Consider the following 25,000-nt stretch of genomic DNA (forward strand, 5'->3'; position numbering starts at 1 on the left):
ATAATAATATAATAATAATAATAATAATAATAATAATAATAATAATAATAATAATAATAATAATAATAATAATAATAATAATAATAATAATATAACGCCAATTTCATCATTGGGTGAAGCTCAATGCGCGAAACAATAATACAGTGACATCATTTAGCAATGACTATGAAAAATGTTTTTTTCTCTTTTTGAGGAAAATTTTTGTCTAAAACCAAAGCCCTATCTCCACTGAGTAAAAATGTTTTTGAATTTTAAAAATCCATTCAAAAATAAACAAGTTATGCAGTTTCAAAGGTGTCATTTATTTGGATGACCCACAAAGAGGAAATAAACGCGAAAATATGGGACGGTTTTTCTGCATTTTTTTTTCGATCTTTGGTTGTATCTTGCGTAATAAGTGGATTAAAAGATTGAAACTTGAAGAGCAAATTAGGATGGTGTTTTGTAAAATACGTGAAAAGTACTCATCATATTCATATGAAATTTTACAACCAAAAAGAAGAAATGTTCATGTATTACCTTGTCAACGACAAAACCTCCACGCCCTGTAGTTTTAGAAATATTTTACTCCAAAGAGTACAAATCTATTTTTAATGGTCCTCTGGTAATCGCACGAGTTTTGTCGCTTGACATAATCTAAAATGACCTTTTTTCTAACTGTGTGCCAACTTTCAGTCATATTCATCGATAAACAGCGTCGTAATCAATTTTTTAAAATAGCATATACGAAACGGCTTCGTCCCATATTTTGACGCGAATTCGGGCACTTCGTGAGCGAAAAAGAGGCCTAAAGATTTGTGCGGGATAGTCATTGCTACATCATTATACAATTGAAACATTATACATACTACATCAACATAATATCATTATACAACAATGTAATAAATAAACATAAAGTCATTAATACAAAATAGGTTCATAATACATCCACATACTATGTCAAATACAGAAATGATATAACATAATGATATAATAGCATAAACTAAATTAACATTCATATTGGGCTCAAATTACAAAGATGCACTAATCAAGATGTGTTTTAACAAAGAGATGGTGTTTTAACTTTGATTTAAATATTGATAAGGACTCCGCTTCTCTTATTCTTTTAGGAAGAGAGTTCCAGATGGAAGGTCTCCATAAAATTTATATTTATATTCATTTGAAACAATTAGTTTTGTAGAATCTAGTGTAGAGCGTAGACTCCTCGTTGCCTTATCAGTTTCTATAAATTCAGTAATATACACTGGTGCTTGGTCATAAAGGCACTTATAGCACAATACTGCTAATTTGAATTTGATTCTCACTTTAACTGGTAACCAATGAGTCTCATACAAAAGTGGCAACGAGTAGGATGTTCTCTTTTTTCTTAAAATCAATTTAGCAGCCGCATTCTGGATACTTTGCAAGGCGTGATATTTTATTGTTGTTTACATTCGAGATTAACGAGTTACAGTAATCTATTTTTGATAGTAAGAAAGATGTTAATTTCTTTAAGTGTTGAGAACCTTCTTCCTTTTCCTTGGCACTTAACCTAAAGATGTTGCAAGAAGTGGTTGACTTCAAAAACTAAAATCAATTAATTTTAAAGATTAGTTATAATTTAAATTAAAAAAAAAAGATATTTGCATTTGTATATTTTAAAAATAATCTTTCATCCGTCTTTGTGTAGGTCATATACCAACCCACCATTGAATGCTCTTCAAAGAACCCAAAAGAGGAGGTATGCTTTCATCATATTTTATTTCTCTTCCTCCTTTGCTCTTTGTAGTGTTGTGTCTTGTATGTAGAAAAATTGAACTTTTTTATTCACTCCCTCCGCCTCTTGCTCTGTCTCTCTCTCTCTCTGTCTGCTTTCTCTCTCTCTCTCTCTCTCTCTCTCTCCCTCTCTCTCTCTCTCTCTCTCTCTCTCTCTCTCTCTCTCTCTCTCTCTCTCTCTCTCTCTTTCAAGATAATTGTACATGTTGGTATATATTTATTTGTCTGTTAGCTGACTGTCATCTATCCATATCAATTCCATTCAAGTCTATCCAATTTCTTGAAACAGTGCAACCTCTGTATAATGACAACCCTTAATAACAACAACCCCTGGAAAGGGACATTGACCGCTGTTTTTTGCTATATATCATTAGCAATAAAAAACCCCATAATAGCGACATACATTTTAGTAAAACCCCTGTTTAGTGACATTGATATAGCTATAATCGGCAGTTGACACTGATGCTATACAAAAAAATATAGCCAAATAGAAAACGTTGTTTCCAACAAAGGTCATCTCATACTCTTAGCCAATAAAATTGCTTCTTTTCATTTCAATGATTGTTTTCTGTTTGTGACATTCAAAAACATATAGCCCCTTTTATTTTTGTAATAATTATGAATCATTAAACTTCATCACATACACATTGTTTTCAGTCGGTATCAATCAAATAATAGCTCTTGATGTTTGTTATATTTCAGTATACTTTTGAAACAGAAGAAGCTGTGCTTGCATGGGCTAAGGCAAGAGAAGAAGCTTTGAAAAAAGCATCCATTGAGCAAGCAGAAAAAGCTTTGAAAAACAACTTGAGTGTGAAGAAAAATGGTGAGGTTGAAATACCAGACTCAGAGAGTAATGAAGGAAATGCTTCAAATATTAAAGACGGAAACAACTCTGTACCCAGTGACACTGTGGCTAATTTTAAAGCTGAAGCAAAACCACCCCAAGTTGCTGTGAAACCAATGGTTCCCAAAAAGCTTCACGAACCTGGTGCTATTCTCAAACCTACACCAATTCAGCACAAAGCTACAAATCAAAATGAAAATGAAAGTGCAGCAAAGTCCCCTGCTAATTCCATTCTTGATGTTAGCATGTTTGAAAGCGTTGCAGATCCATTTGATACTTTAGAACTTCAGACAATTGATGATATGGAGGAACTTAAAGTTCTTCTTGATTCTGCTTCTTCCAATGGCCTTAAGAAAGAGTTTTCAGAACAAAGCAAATCTGAGAACAATGCATCCGATTCCAAAATAAACGCAGACTCAAATGAAGGTTTTTATGATCTTGCAGCTCCTGTCTCCAGGGATAACTGGGTAAAGTTTGAAGACAATACCTTTTCAAATTCAAATGAAATACAAACCAAAATGAATGAATCGCAAGAGCCAGTAACAAGAAGTTCTGAATCTCCTGCCAGTGATGATATTGGAGATTATGTTGACATCTCTGAAGAGGCATGTTTAAATCCTAAAGCTATGACTGGTACTGTGGACATGAGAAACTCTGAACCAACAAATTCAAACTCCAATGCTTTGCCAGGCAGCAGTATGCCAAACTTAGACTCTGCCAAAGGAATTTATAAGCCTGTCTTGCCTCCTATACCCCACAACCATATGAAGGTGTTGAATGGCGAAAGTGAAACCCAGGACAAAAATGCATCACAACCCATGGCATTTACTGCAGCAGTGTCTATGAATACATCATCTTATTCAGTTTCCTTCTCCAATGAACCTTTTCCTCCCGCTCCAACCAATTCTAAACCTGATATCCCTAAACCAGCAAGAGTAGCTCCTCTGCCCCCACCACTTGTAAATCGTACAGTTCCCACACCTAGCCCAAGAAACCTGGGACAGACATCGTCATCACCAAGGCAGTCTGTATCAAACTCCTTAGAACTGAACTCCAGTTCTACTGTTCAGCCCATTTCAAACCCGTACTCACGCCACAATACAAATTCAAGCCATTCTGATGCATATGGAAACTCTCAGATCAGCAATGCTTGTATCAGGAATGGCCCTTCACAATCACCAGTGAATCAGGTAATCATGATTTTAAACTTAATGTATACATTAGGGGGTGATCTTTTAGAATTATTATAATATTATTTTTATTACTTGTTATTTTAAAGGGTTTACCTCTATTATCAGCTTTTAACTTATGATATGATACAGTTTCATAGTTTTTAAATATTTTCTGGTTTTAGGGACTCTAGATTAATTTTTTTTTGTCATTATAATTAATTGTTATCAAACGATTAAAGAAAAAATTGTTATCAAAACCAATACCAGCCAATGAATTTAGAAGACAATGCTTCACCATCTTGAATTGATTATGAAAATGATCTATCTTATTGACATATATAATAATAGATTGTTCCACCATCGCCTGATTTTTCATCATTATCCTAGTACTGGAACATTGAAAGATATAGATCTGTCTGCTTTTAAGTTTAGTCAAATTGTGAAAATGGTTAGTTAAGAAATAACTTGGTGAGTTGTAAATATACTGTAAAATAATAAATACATTAATAAGAGTTTTTTTTTTTTGATTTCAAACATGAAAAAAAATTAGGTCTACATATTCTCTGTATTTAATTTTATAAAGAAATGGAAACTTCCTAAAATAATCTTTTAAAAGCTGCCATAGACGTTTTCCATCAGCTGGGGTATCCACCGTCTCTCTCCCTTTCTCTCTCTCTCTCTCTCTCTCTCTCTCTCTCTCTCTCTCTCTCTCTCTCTCTCTCTCTCTCTCTCTCTCCCTTCTCTCTCTCTCTCTGTCTCCTCTCTCTCTTTTTCTTTCCCGCTCTCTCACTCCCTCTCTCTCTCTTCTCTCTCTCTGTCTCTCTCTCTCTCTATCTCTCTATCTCTCTCTCTCTCTCTCTTTTTTCTCGATCTCTCTCTCCCTTACTTCTTTTTCAATCACTCTTCTATCTTCAAGTTGTGGTTTTAGAAGTCATCTTGTCATAGAAAGATAAAATATTACAATAAGTAAGGGTGATGATTGACACGGAAAGCAATTGTTCAAATTATGTTTAATTTACTCTTTTTCCTTTGTTTAGATAGCCTATGTTTTGCATGTTGGTAGATATTCATGAGTCTAATTTATAAACTGCATAACCACTAGGTTGGAGTAACAAAGGTATTGTAGTGTGCTTTGTAAAGGTAAAAACAAATATTTTCTAGCTTATGGGCCAAAAATTTATCATCTCTTGATGTAGATAGTGGTATGATTAATATTGTAAGCCCTTAAAATTATTTTCTGGAAAGGACAGTTCTTTAAATATATACAAAAGAAGTATATTATATAATGTTACTTAACTATTATATTTTATATGTAATTTTTGCATTTTGGCCTGAGTTTGCCTGATGGACCAATACATTTTCTTTCTTTTTGATAAACTGCCATTATCATCACTGCTCATTGCGGTTCCGCTAATGTTAAGGTCTCAAGGTTTTTTTGATCTGGCATTGTGAGAGGGGTAAAGAGGAGATGGGGGTGGCCTATGTTTATTATTTTAATTGCATGTATCTCATTCGATGATGATAATGACACCATTATATCATACCTGCTTACTTTCATGAATCATCCGTAATTGTTATGGAAATATGATGACAATTGTGGACTTACGGATATGGAAGAAATGTTATGGATTTTGATTTCACAGCAATTTTGTCACAGCGTTAGAAAAAAAAAATTCTTAAAAAATTTCTTTAAAGTTATAAACACTACCACTCAGTTCCACGCCCATGATTTCTAAGTCTGTTGCTAACTCATAATGGTGGCTGTCAACAACAAAGTTTATTCTACATATAAAATTCGTATGTAGCATTTTTTAATGATTTAAAATGACTCAAATTTTACCATTTATTATTGATGAATTTTGTGTTGGTTATTGATTTTAAAATTTTCAAGTGGACAGGTTTGCATGGTATTGAATTTAAGATGCTCGTTTAGTTACCCTGATTTGAACATCACATTGCACTTAAACAAATATTTTGAAACAGTAGATGATCGGTCTAAAGATAGAGTTAATATGCCTTTTCTCATAAACCTCATTAGTGTAATTGAAATATATTGTACAGTTAAACAGATACAATCCCCTGCCACCTGCCCCGTTTCCAAAACCCAAGGAAATTGGTCTGACAGATCCTTACCACAGTCTTTCACGCGAGTCACAAGAATTTGTTGACAGGGTTACATCCATGGGATTTCTTCGAGCAAAAGTGGCGAGAGCAGTGGAGAAGTTTGGTCAGGATGAAAAAGAGGTAAGAAACAATCGTATATATTTGTCTTCCATTGATTTCTTCGTTTCTCCTATCCATCATTGCTTTATAGTTCATCTAGCCTCAAACTGTTAAGAGGGGGAAAAGTTGGAAAAAATAGTTATAAGATTAAAGAGTAAAGAGTCATCACATTATGTTCAAGAACCATACAAGGTTTTTTTCTATTTTAAACAAGTTGGAACTAGTTTTCTGGTTTAAGTTGTTTGAATCAGACAGTAACAATTGTTTGCTACTCTTTAGATTGGATGCTGGCCTATTGCAATGCACTTTTCCTCAGCTAAGTCTCTTGAAGTGGTTGGTAGGGACAACCTGGGGTTTCAGCCAGGTCGACCAATTCTTGACTGTGTTTAAGCTGATGTGACTGCTTTTATGTTTGGACATAGTCTAATCTAGTTATAATTACAGAACTAATTGGTTTTACAAAAAGAGCAATAAAAGTGATACGACTGAGACTTAAATCTTTTAAATTATTTTTAAAGGCCAGAAGTAATTAATTCAATACAACTTCCCTTCGGTGCAGTGTACGAAAATCATTTTAAAAGGTGAAGGTCAGAGGCCATTCATTTTTCGATAAATGACTGCTTACTTTGTAGTCCTTCAGAGCCATTGGGCCCATGGAGCCAGAGTTTATCCCATGTCTATAGCGCGAAATGGACAATAGCAATTGCTTGCTATCCTTTGAATAGGATGCTAGTCTTTGTAAAGTACTTTCCACCAAATCTAACAGACTCAGCTACCCATTCACTGTTGGGTGGACAGGGAGGTCAGAAAAGATCTTGACTGCATCCGGGATCGATCTTGATCCTTTTGCATGTGAAGCTAGTGCTCCACCAATTGAGCTATCGGGACCCCCTTCTTACCTTGACCTTCAATTTAAATTTTTTAAACCAAAAACACGATTACGTCACAAGCGACCATTAATGCATTTTTAGCTTAACCATTATTTTTCCTATTAGAGGGGTGTTTTAAATTCAGTTTTTTACTTCTTAATTAATTAATTAATTAATTAATGGATACAAACTTGTAACTTTCTTTCATTTAAAAATTTTTTCTTTTATTCGAAAATTTCTATTTTGTAATAATTTAAGCCTCCTGTCTCATATTTTTACTGTGCTGTGCTTGTTAGTTTTGCTGTTACAGACATCCATGTTTTATTTCGACTTTTTCCCCCAAAAGGTATTGGACCACTTGTTTGCTGTAGATTTGTTAGTAGAGAAAAAATATGCACCAGTTCACGCTGAGGCAGCATTAAAGTCTTGTAAAAATGATTTAGAGAAGGTAAGATTTTGTGAAATCCTCAGGGTTTTGTTGTGAGCAAAGATGAAATCTAGTCTCTTAGAATTCTCAAGCTATAGCTTATCTTTTCTTTTTTTTTTTTTTTTTTAATAATAGCCTTTATTGACAATTTATGTGAGGCAAATATTGCTCAAACAGATTGGGTTATGACACAAGAAAACATAAACAGAAACAGATACATTCAATGCATACATACAAACACATTGTATCTACAGAAGAATACACAAACACACACACACACACACACACACATACAATACAATACACACACACATCATGCTTGCACATACTCAAATATAAAATCAACTCCAAATATTCAGTTTTAGAAACACACACATACGCTCACACTCACTTACCCACCCACACATATACACAAATCGATTTTTAAATATTTAAAAAAAAAGAATATTATTTGTTGTGATGCCTTCAATCTCTCATCGTCATATGGTCCATGGAGCGGGAGTTTTTTTTTTCCTTTTTCAGTGGCATTAATTTGACTGAAGCAAATGCTTGCTACCCTTGAGATAGGACGCTAGTCTATCACAAAGTACTTTCCACTAGATGTAATAGACCCAGTTACCCAGTCATTGCTGACTGAAAAGGGGATCAACATTTTTTTTTTTGACCTCTTGGAGGCAAATGTTCTACCATTAAGTTATCGGGACCTCCATGTGATGCTTCTTTATTTGTTCATGATTGTTTCATTATTTTTTGTATTATTTATATGGAAAATGAGATAATAAAAATAGTGAAGTGTCCTTTTGAAATATTTTCTTAATTTTTATTTCATTATTTAATTGTCTGAGAGAAAACTAGAATAGTTAATTAGCCCACTGTTGTGAAAAGTATAAAATTTGGAACAAGTCTTGTCTTTACATTTTTATTTTAAAACCATATTTATAATATTTTACTTACCAAGGTAGACTCTTTTCATGTGCAATCAGGCTTCTTTAGTCTTCAGAGTGACTGCGCTCAGGTTGTGGAATTCCCTTTCTTATAATACTAAGAGTAGTGAAAATTTAGAAACCTTTAAAAAGAAATTGAAAACCGAATTATTTAGAAGAGTGTTTTTGGACAATTAATATGCTTTATGTTTTAATTTAGGGTAGTAATGTGTATGTAAAGAGTTTGCGTATGTGGACGCGGAGAAGTTTCCGTATGCGGGTGTACAGGTGTTTGTGTGTAAGCGTGTTAGTGTGAATGCTAGTTTATATAGTCTGAGTGATTGTAAAGCGCCATAGAGCACTTGTCAGTGGATTAATGGGTGCTATATAAGTATATTATATTATATTATTTTATATCTCAGAGTCGAATGTCCACTTTCGTACAAAGAGTATTGTTAAATCACGATTTCAGTTGAATACGTAAAAAGCTCCTTTCAGGCAACAATTGTTCTTTAAAGCTCTTCATGACAGATATAAATTGCATTGAATGATCTGAAAAAATATTTTGATTAATTACCATCCTCCATTACTGATTCAGTGTCATGTGTATTTATTTCATCTGCAGGCAGAAGATTTTCTGAAATTACAAGCCCAACTGGAGCAGCTAGGATTTAGCAGTGAGACAGTGAGAAATGCCCTGATTTCATCCGACATGGACCATGATAAAGCTCTGGATATACTTACGGCTTGAAACTATTTCTTCATATTTTACAACCACTGTTAACACCCAATACGCAATTAATAGAGTTTACAGGATATTTATTATGTAGAAGTGCTCAATTTATTACTTATGAGGATAGAAATGAAGATAGAGTTAAAATGGAAAAAGTCATGGTGGTGACTTCCAAATGGCAAATATTTTATGTAGAATTTTAAAAAAAAGAGCCAAAGTAAAAAAAAATGATTGAAAACCTTTTGAGTTCTTGAAAGATTACAAGTTGTCATTCGATTTTTGTTTCCATTTTGGCAGAGTTTCTGTGCTTAGAGTGCACTCGGTTGGGTGATCCGATTGTGTGATTCATTTTTTCTGCCAAGAAGGAAAAGATGATGTCAGAGTTCATATATTAAGAACTTTGAAACCCCTGTAATCTCGTTGATAGTATTTCATAAGGTGAATTCTGGTATGAACTACGGATTTTTAAAATTTCAAGAAGGCAGGTATCAAATTAAGTTCTCTAAAGGAAGGACTAAATAACAACAGTCAAATGGAATGTAAGCTTCAATTCACAAAGACATATAATGTGGATGTTTCAGAATAGCAGACCTTTTAGTTAACTCTCTTGTTTTATCAAAGTTTGATTACTGTAACTCCATCATGGCCAATATAACGAAAGAAAAAGTTAGAAAAATTCAGGTAACCCAAATGAATGCAGCCAGGCTGATTTTAGAGAATAAAGATAGATATTTATTGACGAATCTTCTTCTTCATGAGTTGCATTGGCTCCCTGTGGAGAAAAGAGTTGTATACAAGATTTGTACTGTTGTCTATAAATCACTGACCACAAATAGTCCATATATTAGAGCCCTTTTGAACGTATTTGTCCCAAACAGAAACTTGAGATCAAATAACGACCATTCAATTCTTGTCAATCCTAAAGTGGGTCCCTACTTTTGGAACTCTCTCCCATCACATGTGAGGTGTTCTGATTCATTGACAACTTTCAAATCATGCATTACCTTTTTACGTAATACCACCTTGAAAATTTTAATCATATTTCTCAGTAGTATTGTTTTGATATATCCTTGTTACCTTGTAGAACTGTTATTGTAAAGCGCTTAGAGCCTGTGTTGCACGGGGAAAAGCGCTGTATAAATGCTATTCTTTATTATTATTATTATTATTATTATTATTATTATTATTATTATTATTATTATTATTATTATTATTATTATTATTATTATTATTTTTATTATTATTATTATTTTTATTATTATTATTTTTATTATTATTATTATTATTATTATTATTATTATTATTATTATTATTATTATTATTATTATTATTATTATTATTATTATTATTATTATTATTATTATTATTATTTCCCCTTTGTCAAAAAACACGATGAGTGAAACACATAAGAACATTCATCGTCTTGTGTTTACAATATGGGAAATCCATTGCTTCCATATTATCTGTTTTCATTAATTAAATTGAAGTTTCCATTCCATTTGACTTTTTATTAGTTTCTTCGAGCTTCAAGTAGCAATCTTTGCATTATTTAATGGGTGGACTGACATCTGCTTACTCTTTCTTACAATTCTATCATTTTCCTTTTGTTTCCAGGTTTTATATGACTGGTTGTTGTATGACTAATAATTTCTTTTTTGTTTTAGTTAATAATATTGTTTCAAATGCTGTTGAACAAATAAGTGAATGCATTGTCAGGGATATTTCAAAGAGAAAAGTCTTTGTTTGTTTTAGTAAGGAAGGAAAACAAGTGATCATACCATAGCAACCCAATGTTCCGAATCGATACACAAGCGATCGATTGCGCAACCGCAACGGTTTTCATGGATCCACAGAAAGCGCAACAATCTAGTGGGAGTAGTGGTAGTGGTGGTGTGGTAGTAGTGATGGTGGTGGTGAAAAGAGGAGTAGTGGTAGTGTTAATATCAATCTGCAAAATGAGTAACCCTTGATGGATTTTGCACATTCTGTGGGTCCACATAAGTGCTGCGATCCATCGAGTGTTACTCATTCTGCAGATCAGTATTGCCACTTCTACTACTACTACTACTACTACTACTACTACTACTACTACTACTACTACTACTACTACTACTACTACTACTACTACTACTACTACTGCTACTACTACTACTACTACTACTACTACTACTACTACTACTACTACTGCTACTATCACTAGTACTACTGGATTGTTGCACATTTTGTGGATTCACGAAAAGTGGTGTGTAATCGATCGGTCACGCAAATCGACGGAACACGTGTAACATATATACAAAAGATTAAGGAATGTAATCTTAATTGAATATATTGTTTATTATTATCTCAATGTAGGGAGGTTGCAAATGAGTAGGTTGGCCCCACAGGATTCAATAGTCTGATGTCACATCCGCCCAGCAACGAGCAGCTTGGTTCTAAACAAAGAAAATTGGTACTTTTTATTCTTCATGCTGGGTAGAACTTTTTCACTTGTCATGTGATCAGAATGTATAAAAGTCAAAACATGATCAGATTATAACGATTTACTCCTCTGGATACACTTTTATGCTCGTCGGAGAAGTATTTCATATGGGCATCCACCATTGTTCCGATAGTTTAGAACCAGTTACTAAATTACTATGTGTCATTATGAGGGAAGTGACGTCACGACTGTTGAAACCTATTCTAAAAGAATTGAAATTTCTAATTTCTAGATGTTTGATTTAGTGTTTCTTGTCATTCAACTTGTGTCAGGATCAGGAAAGTAGAAGTCATATATTTACTAGAATGATAAGTATTGTGTATAGTGCATTTGCAGAATCAAGGAATAAGAATACATAAGAGTTGTTTAAAACATTTTATAAATTGAGCAAAGTTATTTTGGAAAGATTTGCCTTATTGTATCACCATGATCAAATTTTATATGCTCGTAAATATTTAAGTGCAATGATTTATTCAATTCATATGAATATGTGTGTAAATATATTTGCTTATGAATGCATACATTCATGTATATGCATGTGTGTGTGTGTGTGTGTGTGTGTGTGTGTGTGTGTGTGTGTGTGTGTGTGTGTGTGTGTGTGTGTGTGCGTTTATTTGCATTTTTGTGTTTATATGTGTTGGAGTGTGTTTGTGTGTGTGATTTATCATCCACTAGAATTAGAATGATACAAATGATACTTGAATGATAAAGCTGCTGTGGTGTTTAAGCAAATTACTCGATTCACAATTATTTATTTATGACCATAGAACATTGTTCTACTATAACTGATTAAACATGTTTTTAAAAAATCCTTAGATGGTCTTTTCTTTTACTCATCTAACTTCTCTTGATATGGCATAACACCTTTTTTCATTTTGGCCAGAAAACTTTACCTCATATTTAATACTTGGTGGAATTTTCTGACCTCCTATAGTGGGCGGGGAGATCACTTCTGCTGTCTTCTATCTGCCTATATCTGATCTCCTATTGTTGCTATTTTGTCTCTGTGCTGGTACGGGATTACCATTTCCCTTTGTCTTACTTTTCTTTTGTGCTTTTAATTGTATATATAGATTTTTTTCACTCTCCCATTTTCTTCCTTTTTACTAGCTTGAAATGAACTAAATGTGTCGCAAGCACCGTAAAACCCTCAAAAAACAACAACAAACAATCAAAACAACCTTACAAACAAAGACAAAACAATTACTTCTCAATACCTTAAGATGAGTCCAAACTTGTCACACGTTTTCATTGATATATGTTGTCAATATTTTCTGGCTATAAAATGAAAAAGGTGTTTTGTCATTTTACAGCAGTAATGTTGGTTTAGTTTATATTTGTGATCTGTCAAATTTGAATTAAGAAATAACGGTGACCTTTCATTTAATGTCTCATTTAATATTTCAAGATGACAGGTGTATTGTTCCAATGAGTTATGTCTGTTGTGTATGCAATTCTATCATAATTTTTAAAAAAAGTAGAATTATGAAAATATGTATAACAGTAACAATTAATCAAACTGATCAGTATTAAGATAAAATGAAATAGGGCATTGACGGAGGTCATTTTACTGTGTTCATGTCTATATGGTGAAATGGTAATGTATTCAGTTTGTTAGAGATGAGGTCTGTATTTGAGTCCTTGTAACCATTGGGAAATAGGTATGGTCTTCTGACCTCCCATAGTGGGCTGAGAGGTAGCTCGCTGTGTCTTCTATCCCTATATCTGTTTTTTTTTCCATGTTGCTCTCTGTCTTTGCTCTGGATTGAAATTACATGTTTTTTTTCCTGGTCCTGCTGGGGGTGGGCAGTAAAATGTGTAGTTCTTTTTTTGTTGGTTTTTTGAAAGAGATGATACTTTTTAAATTGTAAATCATCTCTCTGTTATGTATAACTTTAGTTATTAGTTTTTAATATCTTGTACTGATGATATAAGTGTATTCTTCTTAACAGGATCCATTGCATGTGTCTGGATGGGACTTTTAGGTAATGTCAAAAAAGGCACATTGATGGATTGCCCATGGAGTCTTCTGTTCCCTGTTTGAACCAGTCCCCTTTGTCTTGCTTTTGTTGTTGGTGCTTATGACTTCCAATCTGCATCTTTTCTACCATTTTCTTCCTTTTTACTGGTGCTGAAATGACCTAAAAGTATCGCAAGCGCTGTAAAACTCCTAAAAACAAAGTAACAAACCATTTGGAAAAGATATATACACATTTCTCCTCACCGTTTTTGAGACTGGTGAAATATTTTATTAAGGTCATAAAGCATTGTCTTAAAGTATTGTATACCAGGAGCCTTAAATGGCTTTGTATGATGTCTTTCATTTTTGATATGGCATTCTTTCACGGGTTTGGAGTTATTCAATGAGTTCCTCCCATGGTGGACAGAAGGTCACACTAAGTCTTTTATCCCCTTACTTTAATCTGTTGTCTGAGTTGCTTTGTGTTTTCTCTTGGAATGGGATTACTTCGTTTTGTCCTAGCCCTGGCCAGGGTCCTTGACTGGGAGGGAATCAGTCAAATGTATAGTTTTAGTTTTGGGAGATAGTATTTTTTTCCTTGTAAATCATCTCTCTGTTATGTACCATTGCATTTATTATTTTGTTTTGAATATTATACATATATATGAAGAGCCAAATGAAAAAATGACCATAGTCCAGTTTTGTATATATATATATATATATATATATATATATATATATATATATATATATATATATATAATCGGTTTGTAAGCATTTGAGTGTATTCCTCTTAGTGGAGACCAGTGTTTGTGTCTGAATGAGCCTAAACGACATCTAAATCCCTATGTCAACCCTTCCCCTTTATTTTACTTTTTCTCTTGTGCCTTGAAATTGTAAATCTAGAATCTTTGACTATCCCATTTTCCTCTATTTTACTAGCGCTGAAATGTGTCGTAAGCACCGTAACTGGGTGGGGTTCCTGACCTCCCATAGTGGGCAGGGAGCTACATACTGTGTCTTCTATCCCCCTATGTCTGTTTTCCAACATGCTTTCTGTCTTTGTCTTGGAATGAGATTACTTGGTTTTGTCCTGGCCCTGGCTGGATACCCTAGCTGGGAGGGAAACAGTCAAATGTATAGTTAGAGTTTTGGGAGATGATATTTTTTTTCCTTGTAAATCATCTCCCTGTTATGCACTGTATTGTTTTGTTTAAATATTATATATGATTTTTAAACATTTGAGTGTATCCCTCTTCTTAGTTGGGACCTGGGCTTGTGTGTGGGTGAGACTTTTAGGTGATCTCAAACTAAGTACTTTGATAGTGTGCTCTTGGAATCTACATCTGTTTCCTATTTGAACAAATTCCCCTTTGTCTTACCTTTTCTTGGGTGCTTTGATTGTAATTCTAGAACTTTTGACCATCCCATTTTCTTCCTTTTTACTGGCGCTGATATGACCTTAATGTGTTGCAAGCGCCGTAAAACCCTTAAAAACAAAAACAAAACAATAAGCACCGTAAAACCCCTAAAAACAAACATTTTAAATGAGTTATTTTTATCGCTGCAAATAATCACGAGCTTACAAGTGAGTTATTTCGCGATAAAAAACGAATTTAATCAATCCAAACCCGTGAAAGAATACCTTTATTCCACCCCTCAAAGTGATTTTCTTAGATATTTCATAACTAATCATTTGTAAAAATGCTTCATTTTTCAATGAATTCAAGTTATCTTTATGTAGGGATTATTAAAGCCTTTCCTATAGCAAAACCCAGACGACACGTTTTGGATGCCAATTTCGTAGTTTTAATGCCAATTTTTATAAAATGGTCATTAAACAAAAGAAAAAATTCCTGTCTAGACTCTAACCATGGAAATGGGATAAGAAATTCTATCCACTTCTATGGGCCTTTACTAGAAAATTTGATGCCTTCAAAATTTTGGCATTTAGTTAGACCATTCCGAATTTTCTAGTAATTTGTTTTGCATTTTTTCCCAAAGTAATCTGGCACTGCAACATTGTCTGATAGTCTAGACATACTATGCAGGCTATTTTTTGTTGTTTTGTGCTCTCTTCTTTCGATTTTTTATATTTTTGTTTTCATAATGTGTATTAGCGGTGTAAATCAATGAAGGCACAATGAATTTGAAGGTAGAATTTATCAATTGTAAATGTATTCAAACTATGTGTGAGTGAGATTGTTTTGGTTCTTTTTACTCCCATTTAGAAAGAGTGTTATGTTTCTTCAAATCAATTTGACGATCCTAATGTAGGGTAGATGTTTATTTAGAGCGATAATTTTATTATTCTTCTCTCTCTCTATCTGTGTTTGTGCATGTGTGTGTGTGTGTGTGTGTGTGTAGCTAGGGGGGGAATTATTAATTGGTTGTGAATTTTAAGGGTTTTGGATGCATGGCAGTAGTGACATCGATTCGCCATTTGTATTTTTCTACATCTGCTTGAATGACAATTTGACTCAAAAAAGAAAAAAGTTAAATCGCCAATCAGCTGTCTTTAACACCGTTATATAAACTAATAAGATCGATTGCAAATATTCTGTAAGCGTTGAATAAATTTTTTGTTCAACACATTCAAAGCATTATGAAACGATTGTGTATTTACTAACAAATTATAGGGGTGGAATAATTTGCATTTTCTGCTGTTGGAAATCTATAATGTATAGCGCTTAGAGTATAGTAATAAATTTTGAAAAAGCTCTGTATAGATATGATTCATATGTTTTTAAAAATTTCATTGAATAAAATATGTTTGATATTGAATATCATTTATCATAGGTCCAGGCTGTGGCATTCATAGAATGAACGCCATGGTCCAGGCCTTTAAAATGGTGATACAAGCACATTTCGAGAGTTTGAGGACAACTCAAGAGACATGTTAGTCGACTTCATGTCGCTAACCTATCAAAATGCTGTCCTTGAGTCATTGTGAAGTTCACACATTTTGATTGAGATGTCCTCAAACATTTTGATGTCTGTCAATGTAATATGTAACCTATAATGGCTTGTAAAACAGATTTTGATTTTTTTTTTCTTTATTAAGATTTCTGCTCTAAATACAGTGTTGTAAAAACTGTAAACGGTATATTAAAAACCCTTTTACGGTATGAAACACACTCATAAATTGTTGATTGCCTTGTTAAAAGGGGCCAACAAAATAACATAGGGTTTAGATCCTTCACTCATCACCTTTAGTTTTGTCAAGAGTTAAGGAGGTCCACCTATTGATTTTCAGGTCAGCTATGAAAATTTAAAAATCATGTGTGAGGAATTGGATTCGCTTGGTGGGGTCTTCTGACATTCCAGAGGTAGCTTGCTGTGTTTTTCATCCCCCATATCTGTTTTCCTGTCCATCTTGCTTTGTGCTCTTGATCTAGAATATTGCTCTCTGTCCTTGTTCTAGAAAAAGATCACACATTTCTTTTCCTGGTCCTGGTGGGAATCCTTAGCTGGGAGGGAGACAGCCAAATGTATAGTACCTGTTTTGAGAGATATTTTTCCCTTGTAAATCATCACTTTGTTATTTACTATCACAGTAATTCGTTTTTAATATATTGCATTGTATGAATATTTGAGTGTATCCTTCATAGTGGGATCCTTTGCTTGTGTCTAAAGACACATTGGTGGACTGCTCGTGGAAATTGTCTGTTCCCTATTTGAACTAGTCCCTTTGTCTTGCTTTTTCTCTAATGCTTTTAACTTCCGATCTACAAGTTTTCCTATATATGTCATCTTCTTTTTCACTGCTCCTGAAATGACCTAATAGTGATGCAAGGGCTGTAAAACCCTAAAAATCAAACAAAACAAACAAATGGGAGTCACATTGTTGTGATTTTAATTTTGTTTTACTCAAAGTAAGTTATATTGGAAGGATAATGATATCCAGTACAAATTGTAGCTCCCTATCAATTTATGAGGTGTAGGTGACTTGCCATCGATATGCTATGAAATAATCCCAGAGAAGAGGATATTGCTTAATTTAATTCATCATCGACGACCGACTCAAAACGTTGAAGGACCAGCTGCAATTTCACACATTAATATATTTCAGTGCAAACACAACTACGACATGGCATACGGTGCCAACATAGTTAGAATTGAATGTCAATGATCATAGTTGTCGGATTCCATCTATAGTAGTGCCATATCAAAACTATTCTCCCAATAGAACTAAGAATATTATCTAAATTGAAATTGTACTTGTTGCATGCAGAGTTTGAGTCGGATGTGGATGAATTTGAATTCAAATGAACACATTCATGTATTGCATGTCATATTATTTTACAAGGGATCATCATTATATTATGTAGCCTGCCATCAGATGTAATATCAGGATGATTAATTATATGATATAATTTGAATTTAAAGTTGGATTGGCATACTTGCCTTCTTTAACCTGGGTGGGGATCCTGACCTCCCATAGTGGGCAGGGAGGTACATGCTATGTCTTCTATCCCCCCATACCCGTTTTCCAATTGTTTCCTGTCATTGTCTTGGAATGAGATTACTTAGTTTTGTCCTGATCCTTGCCGGAGTTCCTTGGCTGGGTTGGAAACAGTCAAATGTATAGTTATAATTTTGGGAGATGATATTTTTTTTCCTTGTAAATCATCTGTCTTATGTATTGTATTATGTTTAGTTTACATATTATATTATATGATTGGTAAACATTTGAGTGTATCCCTTTTAGTTGGGACCTGTGCTTGTGTCTGGATGAGACTTTTAGGTGATCTCAAACTAAGTACATTGGTGGTATGCTCTTGGAATCTACATCTGATCCCTATTTGTTCCCATTCCCCTTTGTCTTACTTTCTCTTGGGTGCTTTAATTGTAATTCTAGAACTTCTTACTTTCCCATTTTCTTCCTTTTTACTGGCGCTGATATAACCTAAATGTGTTGCAATCGCCGTAAAACCCTTAAAAACAAAAACAAACCTTCTTTTACAGATGGTCGTTGTAACTGTTATGGAATTTTGATAACAATTACGGACTTCCAGAACTGGAAAAAATATTACGGATGTTGATTTCACAAAAGTCGGGTCACCTTGTTAGAGTAAATGTATTTAAAAAAAATTAAAGTTACTACATTGTTAAGAGAAACTTTTTCCACCCCAGTTATATGGGCTTTTCGCTCAGTTCCACACCCATGATGGATAAGTCGATAGTTAACTCGTAATGTTTGTCGATCGCTAACTCGTAATATTCATTTTACATAAAAAAGGTTGTATGTAGCATTTTTTGTTGTTTTAGTATTACTGAAATGTTCCCGGTTATTACTGATGGACTTTGATATTGATTTTGAAATTTTGAAGTAGGCAGGTATGGATTGAGGTTCTTGACCTCTCTTGGTGGGCGTAGAGGTCACTATTGCTATGCCTTCTATTCCCCTATATATCTGTTTAACCCTTTCACGTTGCTCTCGTCTTTGTTTTGGATTGACAGTGCTTGGTTTCTTATCCTGGTCCTGGTAGGGTCCTTAGGAAGGCAGATAAATGTATATCTATTTGAGAGATGGTGTTTTTTTTCTCCTGTTATGTATAACTATTTATTATAGTTTTTAGATTTGAATATCTTGTACCCTGTAAACATTTATCTCTCACGGCGCGTTCCTTCGCTGGAACTCAAAATAGGGACATTTATATATTGCTTTTGAAGTTTTCCTGTGGATTACTCATCATGATAAATCATCATATTGAGTTTTGTTTTTTCTATGCTTTTTAAATAGTTTTCTCCCTTATTACTACTTTGATACAAAGCTCCCTACTTTAGTTGGCGCTACCTGCGGGGCTCTTGATCTCTTCTACTTCTCCTGTATATATTTGTGTTTTCTTTCAATGGGACTTTCTACTTTCTGTCCTTGTTTAGGAGTGAGACGACTTAGATTTGTCCAGGCCTTGACTGGGATCATTCAATCAGATGTTGGTACATATTTTTTTCAGGAATATTCTGTGTGATTGCTTTGATTTATGTATGAAAACCACCTATATTTGAGCTCTTAATACACAATGTATATCTATCTTGTCTTTTACACTGTCTTCCTTTTCTTATGCAATGTAATGACTTGAACATGTTTTGATCTTCGCTTCTACAACGTAATTGAACCATCTGTCACATTACTGGCGTTGATGTTTCAAATGCTTCCCTTGACTCAAAGTTGTCACATGTACTACTTTCTATCAACTTTCTATCCTCTTTCCCCTTTTCTTTTTCTGACCTACACGTAGCGCCATCTATACTTTAAAAATTAAAACCCATTCGACATCTTAAAATGAATTTAGACATTACAATTACATGTAAATAAGTACATTATCATCGCTTCCATATTTATTTTAGACAAAGACAAGTTTTAAAAAGTTTATGACTAACCTGAACAAAAAGCCTAATCTTAGAGAATAAAAATATATTTTTAAAATTGGAACATCACTTTGGGACAAAATCCCTTACTATATAGGGACGGAGATAAGGTATACGTATCAAACATACTCCATGGCACACAAAAGGCGCATCCTGTAAAAATGTTGTAACTCAGTCAATTTAAAAGATAGATAAACAAATTAAAAAACAAAACAAAATCAAACTAAAATCAACTTTAGCCAAAGCATCATGCCAAATTTCAAAAGCCTTACTGGTTGGGTAATAGAATGGTGGGAAAAATACAGATGATAATTTTTTCCTTGTAAATCATCTCTCTGTTATGCACTGTTATGTATTATGTTTTCTTTATATTATATAGGATTTGGAAAACATTTAAGTGTGTTCCTCTTGATGGGGACCTGTGCTTGTGTCTGGATGAGACTTTTAGTGATCTCAAACTAAGTACTTTAATTGTAATTCTAGAACTGTTTACTATCCCATTTTCTTCCTTTTTACTGGCGCTGATCTGACCTTAATGTGTTGCAAGTGCCGTAAAACCCTTAAAAACAAACAAACAAACAAATTCCAGCAAAAATGATAAAAAATGGTAGGCCTACTAGGTTTTTGTTATTGCATGCCGTGTCGGTTGTAATAAAGATGCAAATTTCAAACTTGCAAAGAAAAAGAAAAGTCCCCCCCCCCCCCCCCCCCCCCCCTCCCTCGAATTTCAATATTGTGGTCCTAAAATTAAAAGAGTTTTTGCTAATTTTCACGATGGGCCTATAAAACAAACCAGGCGGTTCATTGTGTAATTAACATATCACGGTGTGCTTTTTTGTGCCAGGGGGTATATTATATATAAGTATGAGACGGACAAGGTACACACTAACATAGTATAATCGGATCCGGCCAACCAATTCCACTTACGTATGGTGAGAATGTGTGATAAATTATATACAAAACTATAATTCATTTCTCCACGTACCCTGCTTTAGGTTTCAAAGATACTGACTATTCAGTATTAGTTCATATTGATGCTCATTATTCGATGTGTACATAATATATGCATGTCTGAAGACCAAACGCAATTATGGGCCCAGTTTAACATTGTTGTAATGGACAGTATTTTACGTTTTTTGTTGTTGTTGAGATTTTCATTTCAACAATGAGCTCATAATATGTTGGGTTATCAGACCTGTAAATAATTATACGTCGACATTATTGAATTCAGCTTATATTTTACTTAATGCATCATTTTGTATTGGATGATAATTAATTATTTTATTCATCATCATGAAGTTGTGATAATAAACTACATTAATAAATTGCCCACTTTTTCTAATTTTTCATAGGCGCTTTTAGATATTTATTTTTCTTTTCTATCCCATTTTCTTCGTTTTTGCTGGCGCTGATATGATCAAAAGCGCCGTAAAACCCTCCAAAAAAAAAAAAAAAAAAAAAAAGATGATATTCAACTTGTAATTTAGTCGTTAAATCCGGACTTCTGGGTGGGGTTCCTGACCTCCCATAGTGGGCAGGGAGGCACTTACTGTGTCTTCTATCCCCCTATATCTGTTTTTCAAAATGCTTTCTGTCTTTGACATGGGATGAGATTACTTGGTTTTTTCCCTGGCCCTGGCTGGGAGGGAAACAGTCAAATGTATAGTTAAGCGTTTGGGAGATGATATTTTTTGGTCTTGTAAATCATATCTCGGTTATGCACTGTGTTATGTTTTGTTTACATATTATATATAATATGATTTGTAAACATTTGAGTGTTTTCCTCTTTGTGGTGACCTGTGCTTGTGTCTGGATGAGACTTTTAGGCGATCTCAAACTAAGTACTCTGATAGTGTGCTCTTGGAATCTACATTTGTTTCCTATTTGAACCTTCTTCTTCTTCTTCGTTCCTCTGATGGACATCTATGGCTGCAGTCCGATATCTGCTATGAAGTCTGTGGTCCGCTTTAGGTCCTCAGCCTCGCCATAGAGCTTTGTGTTGAGTGTTGTAGGGGTGACCCAGTGGTTCGAACGTTGCACGTTGTATAATGGGCAATCCATAAGCACATGTAAAGTGGTTTCATGGTCGGTTCCACATGGGCAATAAGGGGTTGTTCCAATACCTAGCTTTGTAAACATATGTCCTCTTAGTCTAGTGTCCTGTTCGGAGGCGGAATAGAGTGACTTGGCTACTTCGCTGAATGGCATGGATTGGATCCTGCTTGTTGTGTTCCAGGTGTGTGTCATTCCTTTCTTTGTCTATTTTTAGCTTTATTATTTTCTTATTTTATTATTAGAAAATAATAAAGCTATTTGAACCAATTCTTCTCTGTCTGTCTTACCTTTTCTTGGGTGCTTTAATTGTAATTCTACTGGGTGGGGATCCTGACCTCCTATAGTGGGCAATCAAATAATTGTAATTCTGGAACTTTTTACTATCCCATTTTCTTCCTTCTTACTGGCGCTGATATGACCTTAATGTGTCGCAAGCACCGTAAAACCCTTAAAAAACAAACAAAAACATCAGTAGTATTTTTATAGGGTTTCATCTATCATCTACTTCTGTTCTCTCTTTTTTACCCCGATGCTCGGCGTTCAAATGGCCATAATGGAGTTGGGTCTTTTGACCTTCCATGATGGGCAGGGAGGTCACTCTTGCTGTTTTTACAATGGAATGCGCTTATTTTGTTTTGCCCTGAGCCTGGTAGGAGTCCTTAGCTGTATTATTTTTAGGAGATGATATTTATTTCCCCCTGTAAATCATCTTTCTGTTGAATTTTGTTATAATTTTCGTTTTGAATATAATATTTTGCAAATATTTGAGTGTGCTCATCGAAGTGGGATCTTGTGCTTGTGTCTCTAGATGGTACTCTACTTCTGTCCCTATATAAACCAGTCCCCCTCCCATTGTCTTACATCTTTTATCAGGTGCTTTTTAATGTAAATCTTGAATTATTTGACTATTACGTTTTCATCCTTAAATTACAGGCGCTGAAAGTGTCGCAAGCGTCATAAAATCCTTAAAAACAAAAACAAAGGACCATAGCGCGCATCGTGTCGCAAAAAACGATAAACTACCCAAAAATCAAACAGAAACGAATCGTGTACGTTGATTTTGATATTATTTCCTTTTAATGGGAATGGTGTTAGATAACAATACAGACTGTCGATTTGTTAGAGTGATCAAAGGTTGTTCTTTTGCCATTTCCTTTTCCTCAAGACGGGCTCGATAATGCCTCAACTTTCTCACTCGACTGGGATGATACGCGCTTTTTACTTGCTCCATGTTCATTGCCTCAAACCACGGTATAAGAGCTGGATGGATGGCTCTGTAACAAGAAACACGTGACTGACATAGTTGACTACAAGTAATCTTTTGATTTAACAAATCCAGCCCTTCTTCAACCCCCCCCCCCCCCCCCCCCCAAACAAACAAAGCAACAAATAAACTCCCAAAAGCGACACTAAAAAACAACCCAAAACAAAAGAAACAAAACAAAACAAACAAAAAAAAAAAAAAAAACAAAAAAAAAAAAAAAAAAAAAAAAAAAAAAAAAAAGAAAATGAAAAAAAAAAAAAAAAAAAAAGAAAACCAACAAAAAACAACTAACTCAACCAAACAAAAAACAAAAAACAAAAGACAATTGGATGACAAGTGGTTTTGAAAAAAAAACGTTTGAACTGTTCTCTGAAATAAAAATCAAATGTTTAAAGTGCAAATTTTACTTTAAAACTTTGTCAAAGAATGCAGAAATGAACAAACTATCATATAATTGGAAAACTCCAATTTTCACCTGAAAGTACCAAAATATTTTTTGTTAGCTATATCTCAACTGTACGTATTGTGATATGTTAGGCCATTTCCATAGGGCGCCTCACAATTGTTGAATTAATGACAAAGAAATGGAGTACCAACCTAACAAGCTTTTTGTACAACCGTGGAAACAATGGATTGACCTCGGAAGACAAGACTTGTAGAAGTTCGGCACTCAATGGTCTTCTCATCCATATGTCCCCATCCTCGTTCAATAATTTCTGAAATATCGAAACAATAATGATGATGATGGTAATGATGATGATGACTATGATGATGAGGATGATGTTGATGGTGATGATGATAGTGATGATGATGGTGATGATGATGATGGTGACGATGATGATGGTGATGATGAGATGGTGGTGATGATGATGGTGATAATGATGATGATGATGATGATGATGGAACACACGAATTTATCCCGGTTTTCGAAATGTGAAAATAAATGTAAAATTGCTTATCATCCAAGAAATGGGATGCTTGTCAACAATAAAGTGCTTCCCGCAAAATCAGATACAGCAATAACAATTCTGCTGAGTGGGTATCGCAGATATGTGGTTAGGGATGATGATGATAATATCTAAACTAATAATGATAATGATAACGATGATAATGATGATGGCAATGGTAATGGTGATGATGAAGACGATGAAGACGATAACGAAACTAGAAATAACATTGAAATTGAAATGCGAATGATTTATGATGAACGTTCATGATATCTGACAGTATACGCTTCAGACTAATCCACGCCAGTTCTGGATGTCAGAAGGATATTGAGAATAAGATGGCAACATCATGTATGGAATGAGAGAATTTCGGTGAAGGGAAGAAACTGAAAAGTTGGAACTGGATATTCTGAAGAGAGGGAGAAAAGTGCGATTCTGTATTGGCATAAGGATGGACTCCTGAGAGAAAGAGAGGGAGAGGAATGCCCAAAACAATATTATTATGCCGAAGGATGGTGGAAAAGAAAAGGAATGAAATTGAATGGCACTCCCAGTAGAGGGCCAGGACCGTAACCAAGGACTGGATGAATGGAAGGAAAATGTCCAGGCCTTATGCGCCTCCCGGCGTTGAGATTTATGGTTAACGTGCGATTATTTAACACTATGCGATTAAGAGGAGTAAATTGTAGTTGAAACCAACCACAGTATTTGCAATAATAATAAATGATAATAAATGGCACTTGCATATGGCCTTACCCCAACTTCATCAGGCTCTAGGCGCTTTGCATTTTAAAGACAAATAAAGAAATACAATGAAAAATAAAGCATAGCAATTTCAATGACCTAAATAGCAATAGACTACATATTACACACATGATAGGAAAAAAACTTCATATTCAAAATTGAAGTCATGAGACAAAAAAAGTGAGTTTTCAATTTAGATTTGAATTAAAAGCTGATAATGAGTCAGC

The 25,000-nt window shown here is 34.2% G+C and overlaps 2 protein-coding genes across 6 annotated transcripts in view; one reads left to right on the forward strand and one right to left on the reverse strand.

The window, feature by feature from the left end:
• LOC144964537 (uncharacterized) overlaps positions 1 to 9,615 on the forward strand; it is a 24,043-nt gene extending 14,428 nt beyond the window's left edge. The window contains exons 4-8 of the mRNA XM_078898957.1: positions 1,670 to 1,720; positions 2,458 to 3,792; positions 5,836 to 6,018; positions 7,213 to 7,314; positions 8,842 to 9,615. Coding sequence (XP_078755083.1) covers positions 1,670 to 1,720; positions 2,458 to 3,792; positions 5,836 to 6,018; positions 7,213 to 7,314; positions 8,842 to 8,967 — 1,797 coding nt within the window. The 3' untranslated portion in view covers positions 8,968 to 9,615. The remainder of the gene's footprint in view (positions 1 to 1,669; positions 1,721 to 2,457; positions 3,793 to 5,835; positions 6,019 to 7,212; positions 7,315 to 8,841) is intronic.
• A 13,257-nt stretch (positions 9,616 to 22,872) lies between these two features.
• LOC144966747 (piRNA biogenesis protein EXD1-like) overlaps positions 22,873 to 25,000 on the reverse strand; it is a 16,140-nt gene continuing 14,012 nt past the window's right edge. For all 5 annotated transcript variants that reach the window (XM_078903523.1, XM_078903522.1, XM_078903520.1 and 2 more), the window contains exons 6-7: positions 23,680 to 23,798; positions 22,873 to 23,092 (exon numbers count right to left, since the gene is read on the reverse strand). In XM_078903523.1, the coding sequence (XP_078759649.1) occupies positions 22,885 to 23,092; positions 23,680 to 23,798 (327 nt within the window). In that variant the 3' untranslated portion in view covers positions 22,873 to 22,884. The remainder of the gene's footprint in view (positions 23,093 to 23,679; positions 23,799 to 25,000) is intronic.

This window comes from Berghia stephanieae, chromosome 2 (assembly GCF_034508935.2).
Source record: "Berghia stephanieae isolate SIO BIC M18660-M18661 chromosome 2, UCSD_Bste_1.3, whole genome shotgun sequence".
Lineage (NCBI taxonomy): Eukaryota > Metazoa > Mollusca > Gastropoda > Nudibranchia > Aeolidiidae > Berghia > Berghia stephanieae.